Below are 18884 nucleotides of genomic sequence, written 5' to 3'. Positions count from 1 at the left end.
GCGCCGCAGTGGCCCGCACACGCTCCCGCGCCGCTCTCCGGCCTCCTGCGACCCGCGCTCGGCCGCAGGCAACACTCACTGGAGCAGATTAGGGACATGGCGCCGTTGCCGCGCTCCCAGGCGCCACACGCCGGACTCCGGGACTGGCTTCTGAGCCTCCGCGAGCCACTTCCGGTCCCCCGCTGCTGCCGGGACTGCTCAGCTGCGAGCTGGGAGCCGCCAGTCGAGCGATGCCCGCGTAGCGCTTCACGTGGGAATGGGGACAGCCGCGCGCCACTGCCTCCAGCACCTAACGGAAATAGACCTTTCCCAGAATGCAGCCGGGCAGGAAAGGGCCCGCCACGAACACTCGGTTATTTCCGGATTGACTCGGCTCGTTCCGTAAAGCGCCCGGGGATTGGCGGGGGCGTCGGAAGAGAGGAGACTCGAAACTACATTTCCCATGATGCAGTGAGAACTTAAAACCAAAGCAATTGGACAGCACTTGTTTTGACAACTGTGCGGCACTGTGTCAAGGGACCCTGGTCTTTGAAACCTTGGTGTGCGCGAGAATTTCCCAATTTCCCATTGTTAAAATGCAGATTCCTCGGATCTGCGTAGACAGACTGCGCCCCACGCTATTCTAAGTCAGGTGTTTCTCGGGCCACCCTTTAAGGGACACTGCTGGATGGCCTGGTGTTAAAAATACAGAGGCAGATGGGTACAGGAACTAAGAAAACGGCTAAGACAGCGTTTTGGTCCTGACTACTACCGTTTCGCTCTGTGATTTGGGGCAATTCACATTGGCTTCCCTGCCCTTTCTTCTTTGTCAAAAGACAAAATCACAACAAATTTAGTTTAAAGTTTTTTGTTTGTTTTTGTTTTTTTGTTTTGTTTTGTTTTTGTTTTTGTTTTTAAGAGACGGACTCTGGCAATGTTGCCCAGGCTGGAACGCAGTGGCTATTCACAGGTGCAATCGTAGCAATCATGGCTATCACAGGTGCATCCTGGAACTCCTGGGCTCAAGTGATCCTTCTGCCTCAGCCTCCAGAGTAGCTCTGGGACTTAGGGTGCAATTCTATAAAATTGGGCAGCGCCTTACACTATAAAATCTAATGGTTGTTCCAATGAGCTGAACAGGGGAGCTTGGTTTTTTAGACAGAAAAGGACTGAGGAAAACAGAAACAGAACAAAAATGGGATTGGTCATTTGGTAATCTCAAAATTACTTTTCTTGTAAAGGTTAAAGTGGAGGGTACTTCTTTATCATGCCATGTAAAACTTGCCTGTTTGGGAATTTAGCTCTCCCCGCCAACACACATGCACACACACACTCTCTCTCAGAAGGTCATAAAGATCTTAGTTTCAGCTCATTGGGGTGGAACTTCAGCAGGACTCTTTTTAGCTTGGTCTGTTAGGCCTAGCGCAAGAGCTCAGTCCAAACCAGTGGCCTCTTATCAATTTATTTTGTATTTTCTGTTTCTCTTCCAGCTCAGATAGTGTATGATTCTTTGTGGATATCTGTAAGATAAGATACTCTCAGGAATCATGCAAAAGACATGTGGTGTGGACTATAAGGTATCAAGACAAACGGGCAGGATGAACAGGATGTGTGAGTGAGAGGGACTTTGACAGGTGGGCAGTATTCAGAGGAGAAGGAGAAGGAAAGGCATTCCAGAAGGAGAAACAATGTAAGCAAAAGCTTGGAGAGAAAAATAAAAGTTACAGGTACAAAAGGTAGTATGGCATAGTGGCCAAGAGCATGGACTCTGAAGTCAGACTGTGTGCTCAAATCCTAGCACCACCCAGGTGATTGACTGTATGAACTTCTCTATGCCTTAGTTTCCTCATCTGTAAAACAGAGGGAGTGATGACAGGGGTAGAACTAACTCGCTGAACTCTTATGAGGAGTTAATATGCAAAAGGGCATTTCATCTCTCTCTTGCACCAACAAAGTAGCTTGCCACTTGTTCCTTGCTTCCAGCCTGGCCTCCTCCTCCTAATCTACTTTCCACAGAGCAGCCAGTGATCCGCTTTGAATGAAATATAGATTCATGTTATTCCCCAGGCATTTCATTCATCCAACAAATATTGATTGGGTACTTCCTATGTGCCAAGCCCTATTCTAAAAACTGGAGATAGAAAAGGTCAACAAGAAAGACACAGTTTCTGCTCTTTTGGAGCTTACACTGTACTGGGAGTGGTGGGAGCACAGAGACAATCAACACTTAAGAAGAAAATTCCAGAGTAGTAGTGCTATGAATGCAACAAATCAGAGCAAAGTAGACAGAGGTGCTGGGGATTGGAGGAACGGCTGCTTTAGACAGGGCACTTAGAGAGTGCATCTTTGAGGAGCTGATTTTTTTTTCGCTGAGAACTGAATGAGGGTATGGAGCAAAAAAGTTTCTCCTCTGCCCTCTAAAGATTTGCTGAAATTAACTGACAAACGACAGAATAACAGGAGAAACGACATACAAGTGTATTAGTGTGCAAGTGTGCACAGCAGTCATACAAAATATGAGGCTCAAAGAAGGAACAGGTGGCTGATGCTTACTTAAATGGCACCCAGGAAAGAGGGAGATGGGGGAAATGTAGGCAATTTTGAGGGCTAGCAAATAATTTTTAGGGGAAATGAATGAGCCCCAAGAACAGACAATGCCTTGGGACAAAGTTCTTATGAGCTCTGGAGGAGGTGGCAACAAATTGTGGGAAGGTGAGGGGCAGAACTCCATTGTGAACAAAGGTTGTCTTATACTCATAAAGTCTCCCAGGTAATCTGTTATAGCTGCCTCAGAAGAATAGATTAAAAGTCTCTCTAGGTGTAGTGGTGAGTTGATGACTTTTAGTTTTTATTCTTCTCTAGTGGTTAATCTTTCCTGGTTATTTGATGAGTTTCCTGTGAAGAGGGATTTGAGACAATTGCACTTCTTTTGGAAGAAATTTTCTGAGATAAGGGAACTTCTAGAGAGAGCTTCTACCTGCACTTAGGATGGGGGTCAGTGGGCAAGAGAAGGTTAGAAAGTCCTTGGTTCTAAGGCAGCTTCTAAGACCTTCCCATTTCTTTTCTTTTTTTTTTTTTTTTTTTTTTTTTTTTTTGAGACGGAGTCTCGCTCTGTCGCCCAGGCTGGAGTGCAGTGGCCGGATCTCAGCTCACTGCAAGCTCCGCCTCCTGGGTTCACGCCATTCTCCTGCCTCAGCCTCCCGAGTAGCTGGGACTACAGGCACCCGCCACCTCGCCTGGCTAGTTTTTTGTATTTTTTTTTTTTTAGTAGAGACGGGGTTTCACCGTGTTAGCCAGGATGGTCTCAATCTCCTGACCTCGTGATCCGCCCGTCTCGGCCTCCCAAAGTGCTGGGATTACAGGCTTGAGCCACCGCGCCCGGCCCCCATTTCTTTTCATTCAAAAGTGCTCAGCATGCTGTAACCTCAGGACCAATCCAAACTGGGCCTACTCTTTTGATAATAGAATGTCATGTTCTCTTGTAGGTATGACAGAGCCGAAACTCCAAGTCATGTCAGCAGGACATGCACAATAGAAAATGCTTTGACATCTAACAACACCCAGAACCAATGATTCTTCCCTGTAGTACCAAGAAGTATCAAGAAGTACATGAACAGAACCTAAATGCTAGAACTGTTTCAGGAGCAAAGGATCTATTGATGAGAAAGATCCAGGGCGAAAATCCACCTCAACATACCCGTGTAGTCAAATTTGAAGCCCTCCAATCAGACCCTGCCAAGCAAAAATTCCTAATTCTTTTCCTTGCCTTCTGTATTAGTCTGTTTTCACACTGCTGATAAAGACATACCTGAGACTGGGCAATTTACAAAAGAAAGAGGTTTAATTGGACTTATAGTTCCACGTGGCTGGGGAAGCCTCACAATCATGGCAGAAGGCAAGGAGGAGCAAATCACGTCTTACATGGATGGCAGCAGGCAAAAACAAAAAGCTTGTACAGGGAAACTCCTGTTTCTCAAAACCACCAGATCTCATGAGACTTATTCACTAACACAAGAACAGCACAAGAAAGACCTGCCCCTGTGATTCAATTACCTCCCACTTGGTCCCTCCCTTAACATGTAGGAATTCAAGATGAGATTTGGGTTGGGATGCAGCCAAACCATATCACCCTCTGACCCCTTAAAACTTGCCCCAGTTAGGGAAAATTAGGGAGACAGATTTGAGCCATGCCTCCAGTCTCCTTGCTGGGTGGCCCTGCAATAAAGCCTTTCTCCACTCAAAAGCTGGTACCATAGTATTGGCTTCTATGTGCATCAGGCAGTAAGCCTCTATTTGCTCAGAAACAATACTAAAGCACCATACTTTGGGGTATCATTCTCTGAGCCCCAACCAGGGGTCATTCCTGAGGCCATGAATGAGAGAGAGAGTTTCTGGATGAGGAAACTTGACCCCAAGTCTTGTACCATCTGGCCCATGCTGACCATCATGGTCTCACTTTATCTTCTCTCCAACCACATTGGCCTTTCAATTCCTCAAACATACCCATTCTGGCTGGTTTCAGAACTTCTGCCCGGACCACTTTCCTCTCCTCCCTCCCTCTTCCCCCTCCTGTCTCAAACCCTCCAATGTAAACTTCAGTCTCGCCTTAAATGTCACTTCCTCTGGAGCCCTTTTCATGGTCCCTGGTTTACATTTAGTCCACACAGCAAACTGTAATTGTCCTCCAAACCACTTCAAAGAACTGTAATCATTTAATTATCTATTTATAAGTATCTGATGTCTGGGTTCTCCACTAGAGTGTAAACTTCATGATGGTAGGAACCATCATTGTTCTGGTTACTTTTGCTCTCAGAGTGTAAGAGTGCCACATTGTGCCTGGCACGTAGCAGGAACTTTGATTGTTGGTTGAAAGACAGGTTGCCTGACAGGCCACGCATCTCAAGTACTGTACTTGGATGTGTGGTAGGAAATAAAATGGATCCGTTTAGGAGAGGCCTTGAACCCAAGGTGGTTAAACTTGGGTGGTGATTGGGCTGGCAGCACAATAGCATGTGTTTGCATTTGAACTGTGGAGTGATAACTACACTTTTAGAGGTTTCCTCTGGAAGACACTTACTGGATGGGTTGGAGTGGGACAGACTAGAAGGAGGGAGACTCAGTAATTAATTGTTGAACCAGTCTTTATTGAGTACCCATAGTGTGTCAGCCAGGCATGATACTAGGTGTTGGTAATATCACAATGAGCAAAACCAGAGGTGCCCCTCTGCTGGGGAGTTTATGGCTATGACAGCAGGATGCAGGAAAAAGGAAGTCCCTTCAAGGCTTTTCCGTTTCATAAGCCAGTTCACAGGGAATAGAAAAAATTCAGGGCACTTGATTTTGGAGAAACAGGGAGACTTAAGGGAAAAGAGATACATGTATTGGTGCTGGTGGGTCCCTGAGGAAGGAACTCTATGCCTTGTTCCCCCAGACCAACGCTGCTGTTGCTGCCTGGGGAGTATGGGGACACATCGGCCAAAGACCCAGAAGAAGCTCAATTTCCCAGGTATCTTCAGTGGCAATCTGTGTGGACAAGTGACAGAAGATTAGGCAGGGAGAAGTTGCCAGCTTAAACGACTGACAGTGATAATTAGATGAATTTTCTTTTTTTCTTTTTCTTTTCTTTTCTTGTTTCTTTCTTTTTTTTTTTTTTTTTTTTTTTTTTTTTGACATGGAGTCTCACTCACTCTGTCACCCAGGCTGGAGAGCAGTGGTATGATCTTGGCTCACTGCAACCTCTGCCTTCTGGATTCATGTGATTCTCCTGCCTCAGCCTCCTAGTAGTTGGGATTACAGCACACACCACCACACCCGGCTGGTTTTGTTTAGTATTTTTAGAGACACAGGGTTTCATCGTTTTGGCCAGGCTGAACTTGAACTCCTTCACCTCAAGTGATCTGTCCGCCTCAGCCTCCCAAAGTGCTGGGGATTACAGGCGTGAACCACTGCCCCTGGCCAGGATTAGATAAATGTTCTCCCCCAATTTTGGCCCTATGTTCATTTTCCAAAAGGTGTATACAACCTGAAAATCAAGGATGGGAAGAACTCTGAGCTGTCTGAGATTGTTTCTGCTACCCACATGGAAAACAGAGTTGAAAAGAAATTAATTTGTCATAGAAAAAAAAAGGTTACATTTCTTTCCCAGGAAAGTCTGTGACCTGAGATTGGTAATCCTACACATCAGAAAGGATCTAACAAGCAAATGTAAAATTGAAACTGTTAGAAAAGCTGGAGAGTGAGGTTCAGGATGCTACCAGAGCCTGTTCTGGAAGAAGGACTCTTAGCTGAGGGGCAGGAAGTGACAAGAGCTCAGATGAAGATGGATGTGTCTGAGGAACATTTGATGGAAAGAAACAACTGGGTGAGGTGACAGATTGGGAGCCTACAGAGTGTGTATTCTGGGAGGTAGGCAGAATTAGAAGGCTGAATGATTGGGGGTGGCAGGGAAGAGTTACGTTTTAGAGGGCTGAGTTTGAGAAACAAGTTTTAACATCAAAAGGAAGCTCTCCTATGACAGCTCTTGATGGTTATAAAAACATTCGGTCAGCAACGTGGATTTTTTTTTTTTTAATGTTCATGATTGTTGCTTCCTTGAAACTTCACACCTACTGTGAAGTGGTATTTTTAGGTCCTTTATAGTTCTTGAACGTCAAGCAGTGAAGGCCCAGAGAAATGAAGCTGTGTGCTCAGGATCACACGACAGGCAAGGGATCACCTCAGTCAGAAGCACTATTCATTCCCCTAAACGGTGCTGCTGAAGCAGGATATTGCCCTGACCCTTTCACAGGACTCACAACAGGGGTGCCCCGTTTACTCAGCCCGCTGCTCTCAACTTCTCGTAGGAGGGAGTACGCAAGTGAACGAGGCGGGAACTGGAGTGCACAAGCGCTGGAACAAGCCAGCCGTTCTTCGGCACCTGTGGGATCACACTCCACTCACTCAAGATTCACTGCGTTCCACCCCTCATAGGAGGGAGCATGCAGGTGAGCGGGTGCAGGAGCCAGAGTGTGTGCTTTCGGGCACCGGCAGGAACGAATTCCGTGCAGCCCCGTGGCAGCGTCCAGGCAGGGTGCCTGAGGCTCCCGAAGCCCCAGAGGGCATGTTACAGTGCTCTTTCGACTCTGCCGTCCGTGGACGGCTTACGTGTTAACAGCTCAGTGGGCCCGCGGTTGCCCTCCACCAGCGAGGGCAAAGGGCCAGCGTGACAGCCTTTGTATCCGCACTGGTGGCTCCCCAGCTCTTGTCCAGCGTCCAAGAAAAATAAAGTTGCACGAACAAATTAAAGGACAAATGCCTGGGATTTTATTGCTGATGAAAGTGGATTTCAGAGGGAAGGGGAGCTGAAAACAGATGGGTGGGACAGGCGGGTATGTAGTCTTCCCTTGAAGCCCAGCTGTCTCCGGCCAGATTCGTCTCCGAAGTTATACCTCAGGCTGTCCCTCTGAAGACAAGCTGCTTCTCTCTGACATCCAGCCATGGTCGTCCCCTCATCCAGCTGCTTCTCCTCTCTGCCAGATGAGTCTGGAGTCTTTCCAGGCACAGGATGAGGCAGGGCAGAGACATGGGTGGCTTAGGAAAAGGGAACATTCAACTAGGAAAACATGAATAGAAGTTCTCACTTTGGGCCACGGTTTCAGGCTTTTTGGCTTGCGGGTGGGGTTTCCCCAGGGACCCGCCCTTTTCTACCTAGCATTTATCTGCCCCCTGTCCCTATCACTGCCTTTGTGGCAGAAAAAGGAGAGCGGGAGTTGGTTCCTCTCCTTCTCTAAAATTCTGAACTAGCATTTGGGAGCCGTCGAATTTTACGAATTTTCTTTTCTTTTCTTTTCTTTTCTTTTTTTTTTTTTTTTTTTTGACGGAGTCTCGCTCAGTCGCCCAGGCTGGAGTACAGTGGCCGGATCTCAGCTCACTGCAAGCTCCGCCTCCCGGGTTTACGCCATTCTCCTGCCTCAGCCTCCAGAGTAGCTGGGACTACAGGCGCCCGCCACCTCGCCCGGCTAGGTGTTTTTTGTTTTTTTTGTTTTTTGGGTTTTTTTTTTTGTATTTTTTAGTAGAGACAGGGTTTCACCGGGTTAGCCAGGATGGTCTACGATCTCCTGACCTCGTGATCCACCCGTCTCGGCCTCCAAAAGTGCTGGGATTACAGGCTTGAGCCACTGCGCCCGGCCTACGAATTTTCTCTCTGGGGGAGCGCATGCGTTTTCCTAGCGCAGTGTGCCTTTAATTGCTCCTTGAATGCCTTTCTCTTTCGTGCCTTTTTAGCGCGAAGCTTCTAGGAAGACCAGGTGCTCGTTAGCAGCCCGGTTAGAACAACATTGCCCACAATGCCCCAGGGAACATTTGTAGCTCGAGAACTACATTACCCAAAATGCCGAGCGGTGGCAAGAGGGGGATTAGCTTCCACTCCGATTTCAAAGATCCAGTTTACCCACTCTGCAGCCCACATATAGTCATTTATTTCCCCTTTCCAGCCAGAGACTTCCGTTCCCTGCTGGAACTTCCGATCCCATTCTTCTCTCGGTGGGAATGCTTGTGGGGAAAAAAGAAACGCAATAGATAAAGCGGGGCGCATGCGCTCCCGGCGTGGGTTTCGATTGTGAGAAAGGCCGGCTAGTTTCCGGGCTCATCCCGCCTTGCGCATGCGGAGAAGGCAAACCAACGCCCGGAGTTGAGGCGCGTTTTTGGTGGCGCGTTTCAGCGAAGTCGCACGTGAAGGATAGCAGTGGCCTGAGAAAGGTGAGTGCGGGCCGAGGCCGGAATGCGGGGCAGCGCACGGGAAGGGGAGACAGCAGCCGCTGCAGGCGACACCAGGCAGAGCGGCGAGGCCTGGAGAGTCCGAGTCGGGAGGGGTCCGCGCGCCCAGCGGGCGAAACAAACTGGGGACCCGGATCCTCGTTGCTATGCAACCGGGGGCGTCGTTTCCAGGCAACCCGGGAGGCGCATGTTTCCGGGGAGAAGAGGGTTGCAGCAAGGTACCGAGGTCCGGCGGAGGTGGAGCGGCTCCCGGGCGTGGGGACCAGGCTAGCGCCAAACCCGACCCCCGAGTCCCGACCCACAGCCCAGCCTCCTGCAGCCTCGGCTCGAGCCCCTCGGGGGGCTCCCAACTCATGGGTCGCGCCACGTCCCTTGCCAGCGACGCCACCCCTCAGCACTTGGCAGGGGACGCGCCGTTCGAAATAGCACATGCCACTGACACCCTGTCTCCGGGAGGCTGGGCCCTGGGGAGAGCGCGGAGCGGCCGGGAAGCTGCCCCTTTGCCGTCGCCCTGCCCCCAAACAGTTGCTGGGCAGCAGCTGTCAGGGGTTTAGTGGGAGCTGCCCCCAACCTGCGAGGGCGCTGACTTCATTCTCTGCAGTGGCGGCTTCGCCCTGTTTAGGACCTTCCTTTAGACTCAGCTGTGCTTCTCGTGTGGCTGCTGTATATTTGGATCTACTATTAAAATAATCTCCCTCCTCACCTCTCCATGGCTTTCTGGTTCTACCCTCACGATTTCTTGGCAGGTTGCTAATATTCATTTAACAAGCATTTATTAGTCATCTTTCCTACTAGGCGCTCGGGATTCCAAGATGTCAAGTCTAACCGGGAGGCGCTTGGTGTAATGGGGAAGGCAGGTTGATAAACTGCTAAATTATGCTACGATATATAGTCAGTGGTAATGTGTGTGCTGCAACATTTCTATAGATGTTTAGTTTACAAAGCGCTTGCTGAAGAAATATCTTAACTCCTTACAGCAACTCTTCACCCGGCTTCACTCACTTTTACGTTTGAGGAGACTGCAACTCAGGCAGGTTAAGTAACAGGTGTAAAGGTAGTGACTTCTGGTCTGTGGCACACTTGAGCCTGGGACGGAAGTCTGGGGTCCTTTGTGCACTGCTGCACTTTTGAAGCTTTGCTTAGACTTTTCCCTGAGCTGCTGGCTATGCATCAGAAATTCCTAGGGAGCTTTGCAAAACAAAGGGCTGAGTCCCTCTCTGGAAGAGTCTGAGTGAGTAGCCCTGGGTGGGGCAGACATCCTCGTTTAATAGGCTGCACAGGCAGTTCCGATGGGCAACCAAAGTTGAGAACCCCCGCTCCTCAGGGGCAGCTATGAGCAGCAGCGGGACAGTCAGAGCCGGTAGAGGGCACTTTTTGCCGCCCCTCCTGCCACCTGGTGATTCATAGCATGAAATGAAACTAACAAAAGGAAAGAGGAGGAAGGAGCCTTGATTGGGAGGAGGGGCGTGAAATGCCCCATCCTACCCTTGTAGCAAACCACAGCTAAACATAAGCAGTGGCGCCCCCTCACTAACACAGTAAGTAAAGCTGTTTCCCCAGCCCGGCTGGGCTCTCCAGACCCACCTGAGCCATATTGCAGCTGCCGAACAGAAGTGGCAGATTTTGTCCCCCACCTTTTGCTGTCCTCTCATACCTCTTGGTACAAAACTATGGCCTATAAGCCCAGAAGGCAGATGATCTCCTGGTATGTGTTCCCTCGGAGGAGTCTGGATGTCCTGCACTTTGAGCTTGTTGATGAACTTCAGCTCCATAAGGGCAGGGGCTATGTCCTATCAAGGCAGCATGTGGCTGTGGGACAAGCAAAAAGGCAAGATGGAGATCCTGGGTACTGGAGTCAAGTCCCAGCTCTGCTGTGTGATCTTGGATAAGTCACTCAACCTCTCTAAGCCATACTTTTCAGAGTAAAATGAAGAGGGTAATAATATCTTAAAAGATTGTTGTTAGAGTTAAAAGAAGTGATGAAAAAACAAGCACTTTGTGAATTATAAAGCACCACACAAAAATTCTTATAACATATGTATACATATAGATATGTATAAACTTTGTATTATTATGAGTTGCTGTTGAGTGCCTATTATTTGTCTGACGCCAGGCCTTGCAGAAGGTGAAGAAGTTTTAAGACATGCTTCCTCCTCACAGAGTCTGAGACTGTTTCCACGCCTTTAGTAAAACTATTTGATTAGGCCAAAGTGAGGAGGCCTAATAGCAGTGATCCGTACTGCCTGAGATTCACCTGGAAAAAAAATGAGGAGTCCTGTTAAAGAAAACAATTTGAAAAAGCAGACCAGCCAGCCAATCTCTGCACTCATTATCTCCAAAGGGTACACTACACAATCCTATTAGATTTGGTTTCTGGTGCACTTCAGATCATCAGCTGGCATGACAATGCCAGCCTCACTGTAGAGGGCTTATTTCAAGGTCTCCTAGCTCCCTTTGACTGGGGCAGACGGCCACTGGAAAGTTGGGGCTGGCACAGAACAAGACAGGCTGCTGTGGGAGGAGCTGCTCATGGCACCCTGACCTCCTAGGGCTGAGGAAACGACATTTGATCCCTCCTGGTGGAGGTCCTTGGATAAAGGATCTGACCCAAGATAGCAACCCTGCTCTTTAAGTCCCCAACATGGTTATGACCTAGATAACTCAGGAACTGACCTGTGCTTTCCTCATCTCTGACCACTGGCAGGCAGGAACCATCTGGTTCTTGATTTGTGCCAAAGAGAGTAGAAGGCTTTCCCAGCTTGAGGGCCTTGAATTGCATGTTTTTCAGCCCTGCTTGACCCTCCAGGCTTCAGGAAGGGCTTAGAGCAGCTGTTTCTGGACCAAAAAGTACCCTAAATATAGTATTTTTTAGAACCCTTTCCTAGACTCCTCCTTCCCACTAAGCAAGACTGGGACATCCTTCTCTTCTCTCTCGTCCATCCTCAAGCTCTGGGTTTATGTTCACCTCACTGAGTGCCTGCGTAACTGCAAAAACTTCAAAAACCTGACTGCTCCTACCTCAGGGGCATGGCTTAGCCTCTGAACATCAGGTCTGAATCATGAAAACTCCTGGAGGTACAGGTTCATTTCTGAGCCTCTGGAGGAGAACAGGGAATTTGCTGGCACTGTCTGACATTTCTCAAGCACAGTGGCAAATAGAAGTTGAACTTGCATACTTTTTTCTTGGCTGATCTTTACCTGCTTCAATGAGTTGGCACTTGTTGGATCTTAACTTGTCTGTGGCATTGTGTTACAAGACCAGAGCACAAAGCACAAAACTGTTAGGTAATTTTCACCAGTAATTCACTGAGATGAGTGGTAGATGCCATGTTTATTTTAACTCATGAATAATCTGTGGTGTGACTTTTTTTTTTTTAAGAGTCTTGCTGTCTCGGCCAGGATAGGGTACAGTGGCATGCTCACAGCTCACTGCAGCCGTGACCTCTTGGGCTGAAGTGATCCTCCCCCCTCAGCCTCCCAAATAGCTGGGAGTACAGGCATGCACCACCACACCTGACTAATGAATTTTATTTATATTTTTGTAGAGACAGGGTCTCCCTATGTTTCCCAGGCTGCTCCCAAACTCCTGGGCTCAAGCAATCCTCCTACTTCGGCCTCCCAAAGTGTTGGGATTACAGGAGTGAGCCACCGTGCCTAGCCTGTATGACTTTCGAAATCACTTCTGAGAATTAGTTGGAGACAATACAGCAGAGTTGTTGTGTGTGAGGGGTCCAATGTCAGAAGTACCTGGATTCAAATGCTGGTTTCCCCACTTACTACTTAACCTGCCTCAATTACTTCATCAGTAAAATGGGGGAAAATAGCAACACCCAGCGGATGGGCTGTTGTGACAGTTAAATGAGCGATGTGGTGCATGGCAAGACCTACCTGAATGTTAGCTTTTGATTAATAGTATCTTTCTTTAAAGGTTGTTTATTATACCCTTGCCCACTGTCCTCGTCCCTTTTCTGCTTGCTATAACAGAATACCACTGACGGCGTAGTTTATAATGAGCAGAAATTCATTAGGGTCACAGTTCCAGAGGCTGGGAAGTCTAAGGGCATGGCGCTGGCATCTGGCAAGGGTCATCCTGTGGCAGAAGGCAGAACCCAGCACATGAGACAGAGAGGAAATCAGACCAAAGTAATCCTTTTTATCAGGAGCTCCATTCCTGGGATAACTAATCCACTCCCAAGAAAACTGCATTAATCCATTCATGAGGGCTAAACCCTCATAACCTAATCACCTCTTAAAGGTCCTCCCTTTTAATACCATCATCATGACAGTTAAATTTCTTTTTTTTTTTTTTTTTTCCATGTTGGAATTCATTTATTTGGAAAGGAAATTCAATTGATATTTAATCAAATTCATAAAATCACAGAAAATGTTTAGACATGAAAAGTGAATCTAGTACAATCTACTTATTTTACAAAATGGAATTTTTTTTCCCAAACTATGGAGAGTCTAATATAATTTTTTTTTTTTTTTTTTTTTTTTTTTTTTTTTTTTTTTTTTGAGACGGAGTCTCGCTCTGTCGCCCGGGCTGGAGTGCAGTGGTCGGATCTCAGCTCACTGCAAGCTCCGCCTCCCGGGTTTACGCCATTCTCCTGCCTCAGCCTCCCGAATAGCTGGGACTACAGGCACCCGCCACCTCGCCCGGCTAGTTTTTTGTATTTTTTTTAGTAGAGACGGGGTTTCACCGTGTTAGCCAGGATGGTCTCGATCTCCTGACCTCGTGATCCGATAATTTTTTTTTTTTAATTATACTTTAAGTTCTAGGGTACATGTGCACAACGTGCAGGTTTGTTACATATGTATACATGTGCCATGTTGGTGTGCTGCACCCATTAACTCGTCATTTACATTAGGTTTATCTCCTAATGCTATCCCTCACCCCTAAATTTCTTTTTTTTTTTTTTTTTTTTGACCCCGGGGAAGGGGTCAAACTATTTTACTGAGGGGAATGGGGTGTCAAAGAAGTACTGAGGATCATGAGATCCAACATCCTTGGCTGGGCCGGGAGCTCCCAGGCTCTGCAGGTGGTGCAGGGACAGTTAAATCTCAACATGAGTTTTGCTCTTCAAACTACAGCACCTCCATTGGGGGTGGGGAGGTGAGATCACTCTGTATCAGTGGTTCTCAACTTCATACAGGGGAACTGCCTAGGGAGCTCTTGCAGGTCTAAGGCTAGGCCACACCCAGACAATGATATCAGAGCCTCTGGGCTTGGGACACAGACATCAGTACTTGTGAAGCTTCCAGGTGATTCCAGTGAGCAGCCATGGTTGAGGCCCACAATATAACTTGACTCCTAATGAAGATGGGTGGAAGCAGAAGCTTGGGTTCAAATCCTGGCCTTTCTGTGTAGCCCAGTGACCATGGGAAAATGCTTAACTTCTGAGTTGCAGCTTCTTTCACCTGTACTTGTAGGGATGAGGAGGATAAAAGCCACCTCACATGATGGTCCTGCAGAGAAGATGACATATGTGCAGTTATTCTTGTTTGAGCACATAACTGAGCACTTTTCTTTATACCATTATATGGCAGTAATCCTACTTGTGTGCTATTTTTAAGTTGTTTTTTTATACCAGCTTTATCTTAAGTAGATTATAAGCTCCTTGGGACAGAGCCTTTATAGAGTCTTATAATTCTTTTATGCCTATAGCACCTACGATACAGGGACAGGCCTTCAGATTTTTAGAACTGGCACAAACCTGAGAGAGATCTTCTCACCCACTCTAAAGTGTTGAATAATATTTGCTGGTTAATTAACATGCAAGTGGTAAAGAATGTGAAAGAGGAACCTGTGAGTCAGATGGTTGTACCCAGCTCCAGTTGGAAGTCCCAGTCCTTCCTCTCCCAGCTAACAGCACTTTCTTTCCAGGGTTAGCTTGGTGCTTGCTGGAGGTAGGGGCGGAGAAGGATGTTGGGATAATGAGAGCTGGGAGGGTGAGTGTGTCTACCATGGCACTCAGCTCATGCTGTGCTTCTCTCCTGGCAGACCCAGTCATGGCAGCCTCCAGCATCAGTTCACGATGGGGAAAGCATCTGTTCAAAGCCATCCTGATGGTCCTAGTGGCCCTCATCCTCCTCCACTCAGCATTGGCCCAGTCCCATCAAGACTCTGCACCACCGGGCCAGCAGAAGAGAGAGGCCCCAGTTGATCTCTTGACCCAGATAGGTCGATCTGTGCGGGGGACACTGGATGCCTGGATTGGGCCAGAGACCATGCACCTGGTGTCAGAGGTAAGGAAGGTAGTCCCTGTGTGACTACACACATTAAGGAAAAGTAAAAGAGAGGTTGGTAATGGCCAGCTCATCTTAGTTCCACATCTTCTCTGGTGCAGAGAGCCCCAAATTCCACAAAGAGAAGCCACACAGCACTTGTCTTTGAATTCCTCGTTATTTGATTCCTGTCCTAGGGCCTTTTAGCTCCACCCCTATCTTTTCCTGGCTCCTGCCCTTTCCTTGCCAGAAAGGCTGGAAAATGAGCCATCTTTATAAACCCATGTTACTGGGTGACCGTAGAGTCTCACTTTGGTCTAAATCTGACCTAGAATCTCGAAATGGCAAAATATCAAGCCCTGAATCCATTCCTTCACCTGTAGAAGTGGGTTGGGCTTATTGGGAGCCTAAGGCTGGGTTATCTTTTTTACCTAGTGGCATCCCAAGCGTGGTATCACATAATTTTGATAGGCTGGACTGAAGGGCTGAGACAATCATTTTTTAAATCCATAATATAGTATAGCTGATAGACTCCTTTTTCACTGAAACATCCTATCCCTTTACAGATGTTCTTCACACACCTTCATGACTCCCTGGAAGGCTAGCAGGGCTCCACTTTTACAGGGTGACTACTAAAAGTATTTAATTGTCTCCGTCATTCACACACAAGTACACCTACTACTCCCTCCAGAGTATCGCAGCAAAGCAGTTAAATTATGTCCCAGATGCCCTGGTTTCCGGTTCAGGAAGGAGAGACGGCCTGTTGGCCATCCCTGTACACTAGAAGGTGGGTGTGGAAGGGACCCCTTAGCCAGCCCCAAGGCGCCTACCCTCTGACCCAGGCCTGTCACCACTGGGTGAGAAACAGGTCTGAGACATTCCTGCAGTCCTTGCCTGGACAGTGGTGATCAGGTTTGAAGGCGAGGACCGTTGTTAATTATGAACTCATCTCGCTCCATGCTTTTTCCACAGTCTTCGTCCCAAGTGTTGTGGGCCATCTCATCAGCCATTTCTGTGGCCTTCTTTGCTCTGTCTGGGATCTCCGCACAGCTGCTAAATGCCTTGGGGCTGGCTGGTGAGTGTTGGAGCACTGGGTAGTCAGCCAGAGCTTTGCCTGTACTTTCCTACTTGGGGGAGTTCATCTTTGTCAGGGTCTAGCCTTTTCCCCAAGCTGCTTAACCCTTCCCAGGATCCTGCAGAGACACGGCCAAAGAGCAAGCCAAGAACTACCATGGCCGGGTGTGGTGGCTCCCACCTGTAATCCCAGCACTTTGGGAGGTCAAGGCAGGAGGGTCACTTGAGGCCAGAAGTTTGAGACCAGCCTGGGCAATATAATGAGACCTCGTCTCTATAAAAGATTAGCCAAGCATGGTGGCGTGTGTCTGTGGTCCCAGCTACTTGGGAGCTGAGGTGGGAGGATCGCTTGAACCGAAGAGGTGGAGGTTGCAGTGAGCCGGAATCACGCCACTGCACTCCAGCCTGGGCAGCAGAGCAAAACCCTGTCCCACCTGGACCCCCTAAAAAATAACTTCCACCCCCACGTGCCAGTTGTTCACTTCCTATCAGGCATCGTGCTGAGCTGTAGTATCTCATTTAATTGCCAGCCACAGTACAGGGAGGCAGTAGAATTGTTCCCATTTAGTAAATGAAACTGCAGCTCAACAGAAGCAAGTAATCTACTCCAGTCCTCACAGCCAGCAAGAAACAGAGCTGAGATTCCAACCCATATCACTCTGAGTCTACTAGAACACCTTATTCCTTTGCAATGTGGCTAGCACCTCTCACCCTTTTAGCTCTTGCCCCGCTCTCCCCTCACCACTTCTCCAGGTTGGCTGACTCTGACTCTTTTGGCTTCCAGGTGATTACCTCGCCCAGGGCCTGAAGCTCAGCCCTGGCCAAGTCCAGACCTTCCTGCTGTGGGGAGCAGGGGCCCTGGTTGCCTACTGGCTGCTGTCCCTGCTCCTCGGCTTGGTCTTGGCCTTGCTGGGGCGGATCCTGTGGGGCCTGAAGCTTGTCATCTTCCTGGCCGGCTTTGTGGCCCTGGTGAGGTCGGTGCCCGACCCTTCCACCCGGGCCTTGCTACTCCTGGCCTTGCTGATCCTCTACGCCCTGCTGAGCCGGCTCACTGGCTCCCGAGCCTCTGGGGCCCAACTTGAGGCCAAGGTGCGAGGGCTGGAGCGCCAGGTGGAGGAGCTGCGCTGGCGCCAGAGGCGAGCGGCCAAGGGGGCCCGCAGTGTGGAGGAGGAGTGAGCAGAATGCCCCACGCACCTCCAGTGTCATACCAAAGAGCTGAGCTGCTTCGGGGCAACACAGCCCTCCTGCCAGCCCCCTGCCCTTTTCTTGCCCTGTCTCAGCCTTCAGAACCTTGATCCCTGCCCCAGCCCCACCAGCCAAGAGAAACAGAGAAAGGCCATTCCCCCTGCCAGTCCTTGCGGCCCTGTCTTCTGAGGTTCTCTGTCTGGAGTTGCTCTCTTAACCCTTTCTCTGCTCCCAGCCTGCCTCACCAGGGAAGGTTGGAGGGGCCTCCCTCTGGCTTCTGCATCTGCACCAGCAAACATCACTGCCATTGGTCTCTCATGACTTAACTGGCTTCCCTCTGCTGCTGCCTTGGCTTCCTCCTAATGCTCTTGCTCTTCTGTCCTTCTGAAGTTGCTCCTTGGCCAAATCTCCAGCTCCCTTCTTGTTTTCCTCATCCTTCTACCCTGTACTCCCACCAAACCATGGTCCTGTAAGGCACGCTGCTGTCCTCTTCATTGCCCAGCAGTGGGGAGGGGCAGGGGTAATGGGACCCAAGGATAAAGGGTGGGGAAACAGGGTCCCCTGAGGCCTGTGGGGGCTGGAGGGGAGGAGGTTATACCTTGTGTCTGTTTCAAGTGCCTTAATCCGAGCCAGCAGGGCCCTCTGCTTGCTCGCTGCCATACTGTATGTAGGAAAGTGCTCTGTGGCTGCTTTGTGTCAAGAGAAGAGCAGTCACTCTCAGAATCTTGATTCCCCATCAGCCAAAACAAAAGATGGCTGCTGCTTTGTAGGCATGTGCTTGCAAGTGGGACCTTGCTGGGCATTATATGCCCTATGGGGGTTTCAGAGACCCTGAAGGAGGAAGGAGGACCCGCCTCCTTGTTTGCACAACTGCATGCACTTCTGTCCCCATCGCTCCACTCCCTGAAACCAAGAAGGAGTTGCTGACCAGCGTCCACCCTGGCAGCCCGGGAGGAACACAGGCAGCTCCTTTCCCTTCGCGTGGTCTGCGAAGAGCAGGGTGAGCTGCCAGCTGCCCCTCTCCACCAGGGTGCCCCATCTTGGTGGTTAGGGGCCACTTTTCCTTTGAGGCTCTGGTGGAGGTGGGTATCCTTCTCTGCCAGGCTTGGCACATGATGTGAAGAAAAAATGCCCAATTCTTACTGTTCAGGTTTGATGTGGAATCACAGCTGCAGTGATATATATATTTTTTATCAGCGCTTGGTTGGTTTTAAATAAAATGCACGCTATTTTATTATCTTGTTCTGAATAAAATGTATTTACTCCAAGTCTGGATTGCTTCGATGTCTCCTCTACTGCTGAACCCATTTCTGTAGTGCAGCTCCGCCTCCCGACTTCTCCCTGTGGGGACAGTGTGAGGCCGGCAGAGGGGAGAGCTGAAAAGGCAGGCTGGTACCAGGTACCCTTCCCTCCAGGGGCACGAGGAATGAGGAAGGTGTGCCTCCATTCCAAACGTAGGAATGACCGCACTGCTGGAAATGTGTGTGCTTGCTGGGCGGAGGGGGCACCCCTTCCCTGCGGTGTGCTGAGGTGGGTGGGCAGCCTGGAGAAGACTTGCCTGCCCTCCCCTTCACCACCCACCTGAGGACTTTCCTGTGCCAAGGTTTCCAGTTGGCCCACAGGCTGGACCAATTTTGCGGAGGGCGTCAGACATGTTTTTCTTTGTA

At 49.1% G+C, this 18884-nt stretch overlaps 2 protein-coding genes across 3 annotated transcripts in view; one reads left to right on the top strand and one right to left on the bottom strand.

The window, feature by feature from the left end:
* TMEM109 (transmembrane protein 109) overlaps positions 1-18485 on the top strand; it is a 135075-nt gene extending 116590 nt beyond the window's left edge. The window contains exons 2-5 of the mRNA XM_050757008.1: positions 8672-8715; positions 14735-14979; positions 15931-16033; positions 16817-18485. Coding sequence (XP_050612965.1) covers positions 14743-14979; positions 15931-16033; positions 16817-17208 — 732 coding nt within the window. The 5' untranslated portion in view covers positions 8672-8715; positions 14735-14742 and the 3' untranslated portion in view covers positions 17209-18485. The remainder of the gene's footprint in view (positions 1-8671; positions 8716-14734; positions 14980-15930; positions 16034-16816) is intronic.
* The window catches only part of PRPF19 (pre-mRNA processing factor 19), a 38063-nt gene that overhangs the window by 15503 nt on the left and 3676 nt on the right, over positions 1-18884 (bottom strand). Inside the window, exon 2 of one of the 2 annotated variants that reach the window (XM_050756952.1) lies at positions 80-297. In XM_050756952.1, coding sequence (XP_050612909.1) covers positions 80-98 — 19 coding nt within the window. In that variant the 5' untranslated portion in view covers positions 99-297. Of the gene's footprint in view, positions 1-79; positions 306-18884 lie in introns of those variants that run through there. The other variant, XM_050756951.1, reaches the window with a different exon arrangement.

This window comes from Macaca thibetana, chromosome 14 (assembly GCF_024542745.1).
Source record: "Macaca thibetana thibetana isolate TM-01 chromosome 14, ASM2454274v1, whole genome shotgun sequence".
Lineage (NCBI taxonomy): Eukaryota > Metazoa > Chordata > Mammalia > Primates > Cercopithecidae > Macaca > Macaca thibetana.
The sequence above is the reverse complement of the archived record's forward strand: the minus strand, read 5'-3'. Positions and strand labels throughout refer to the sequence as shown.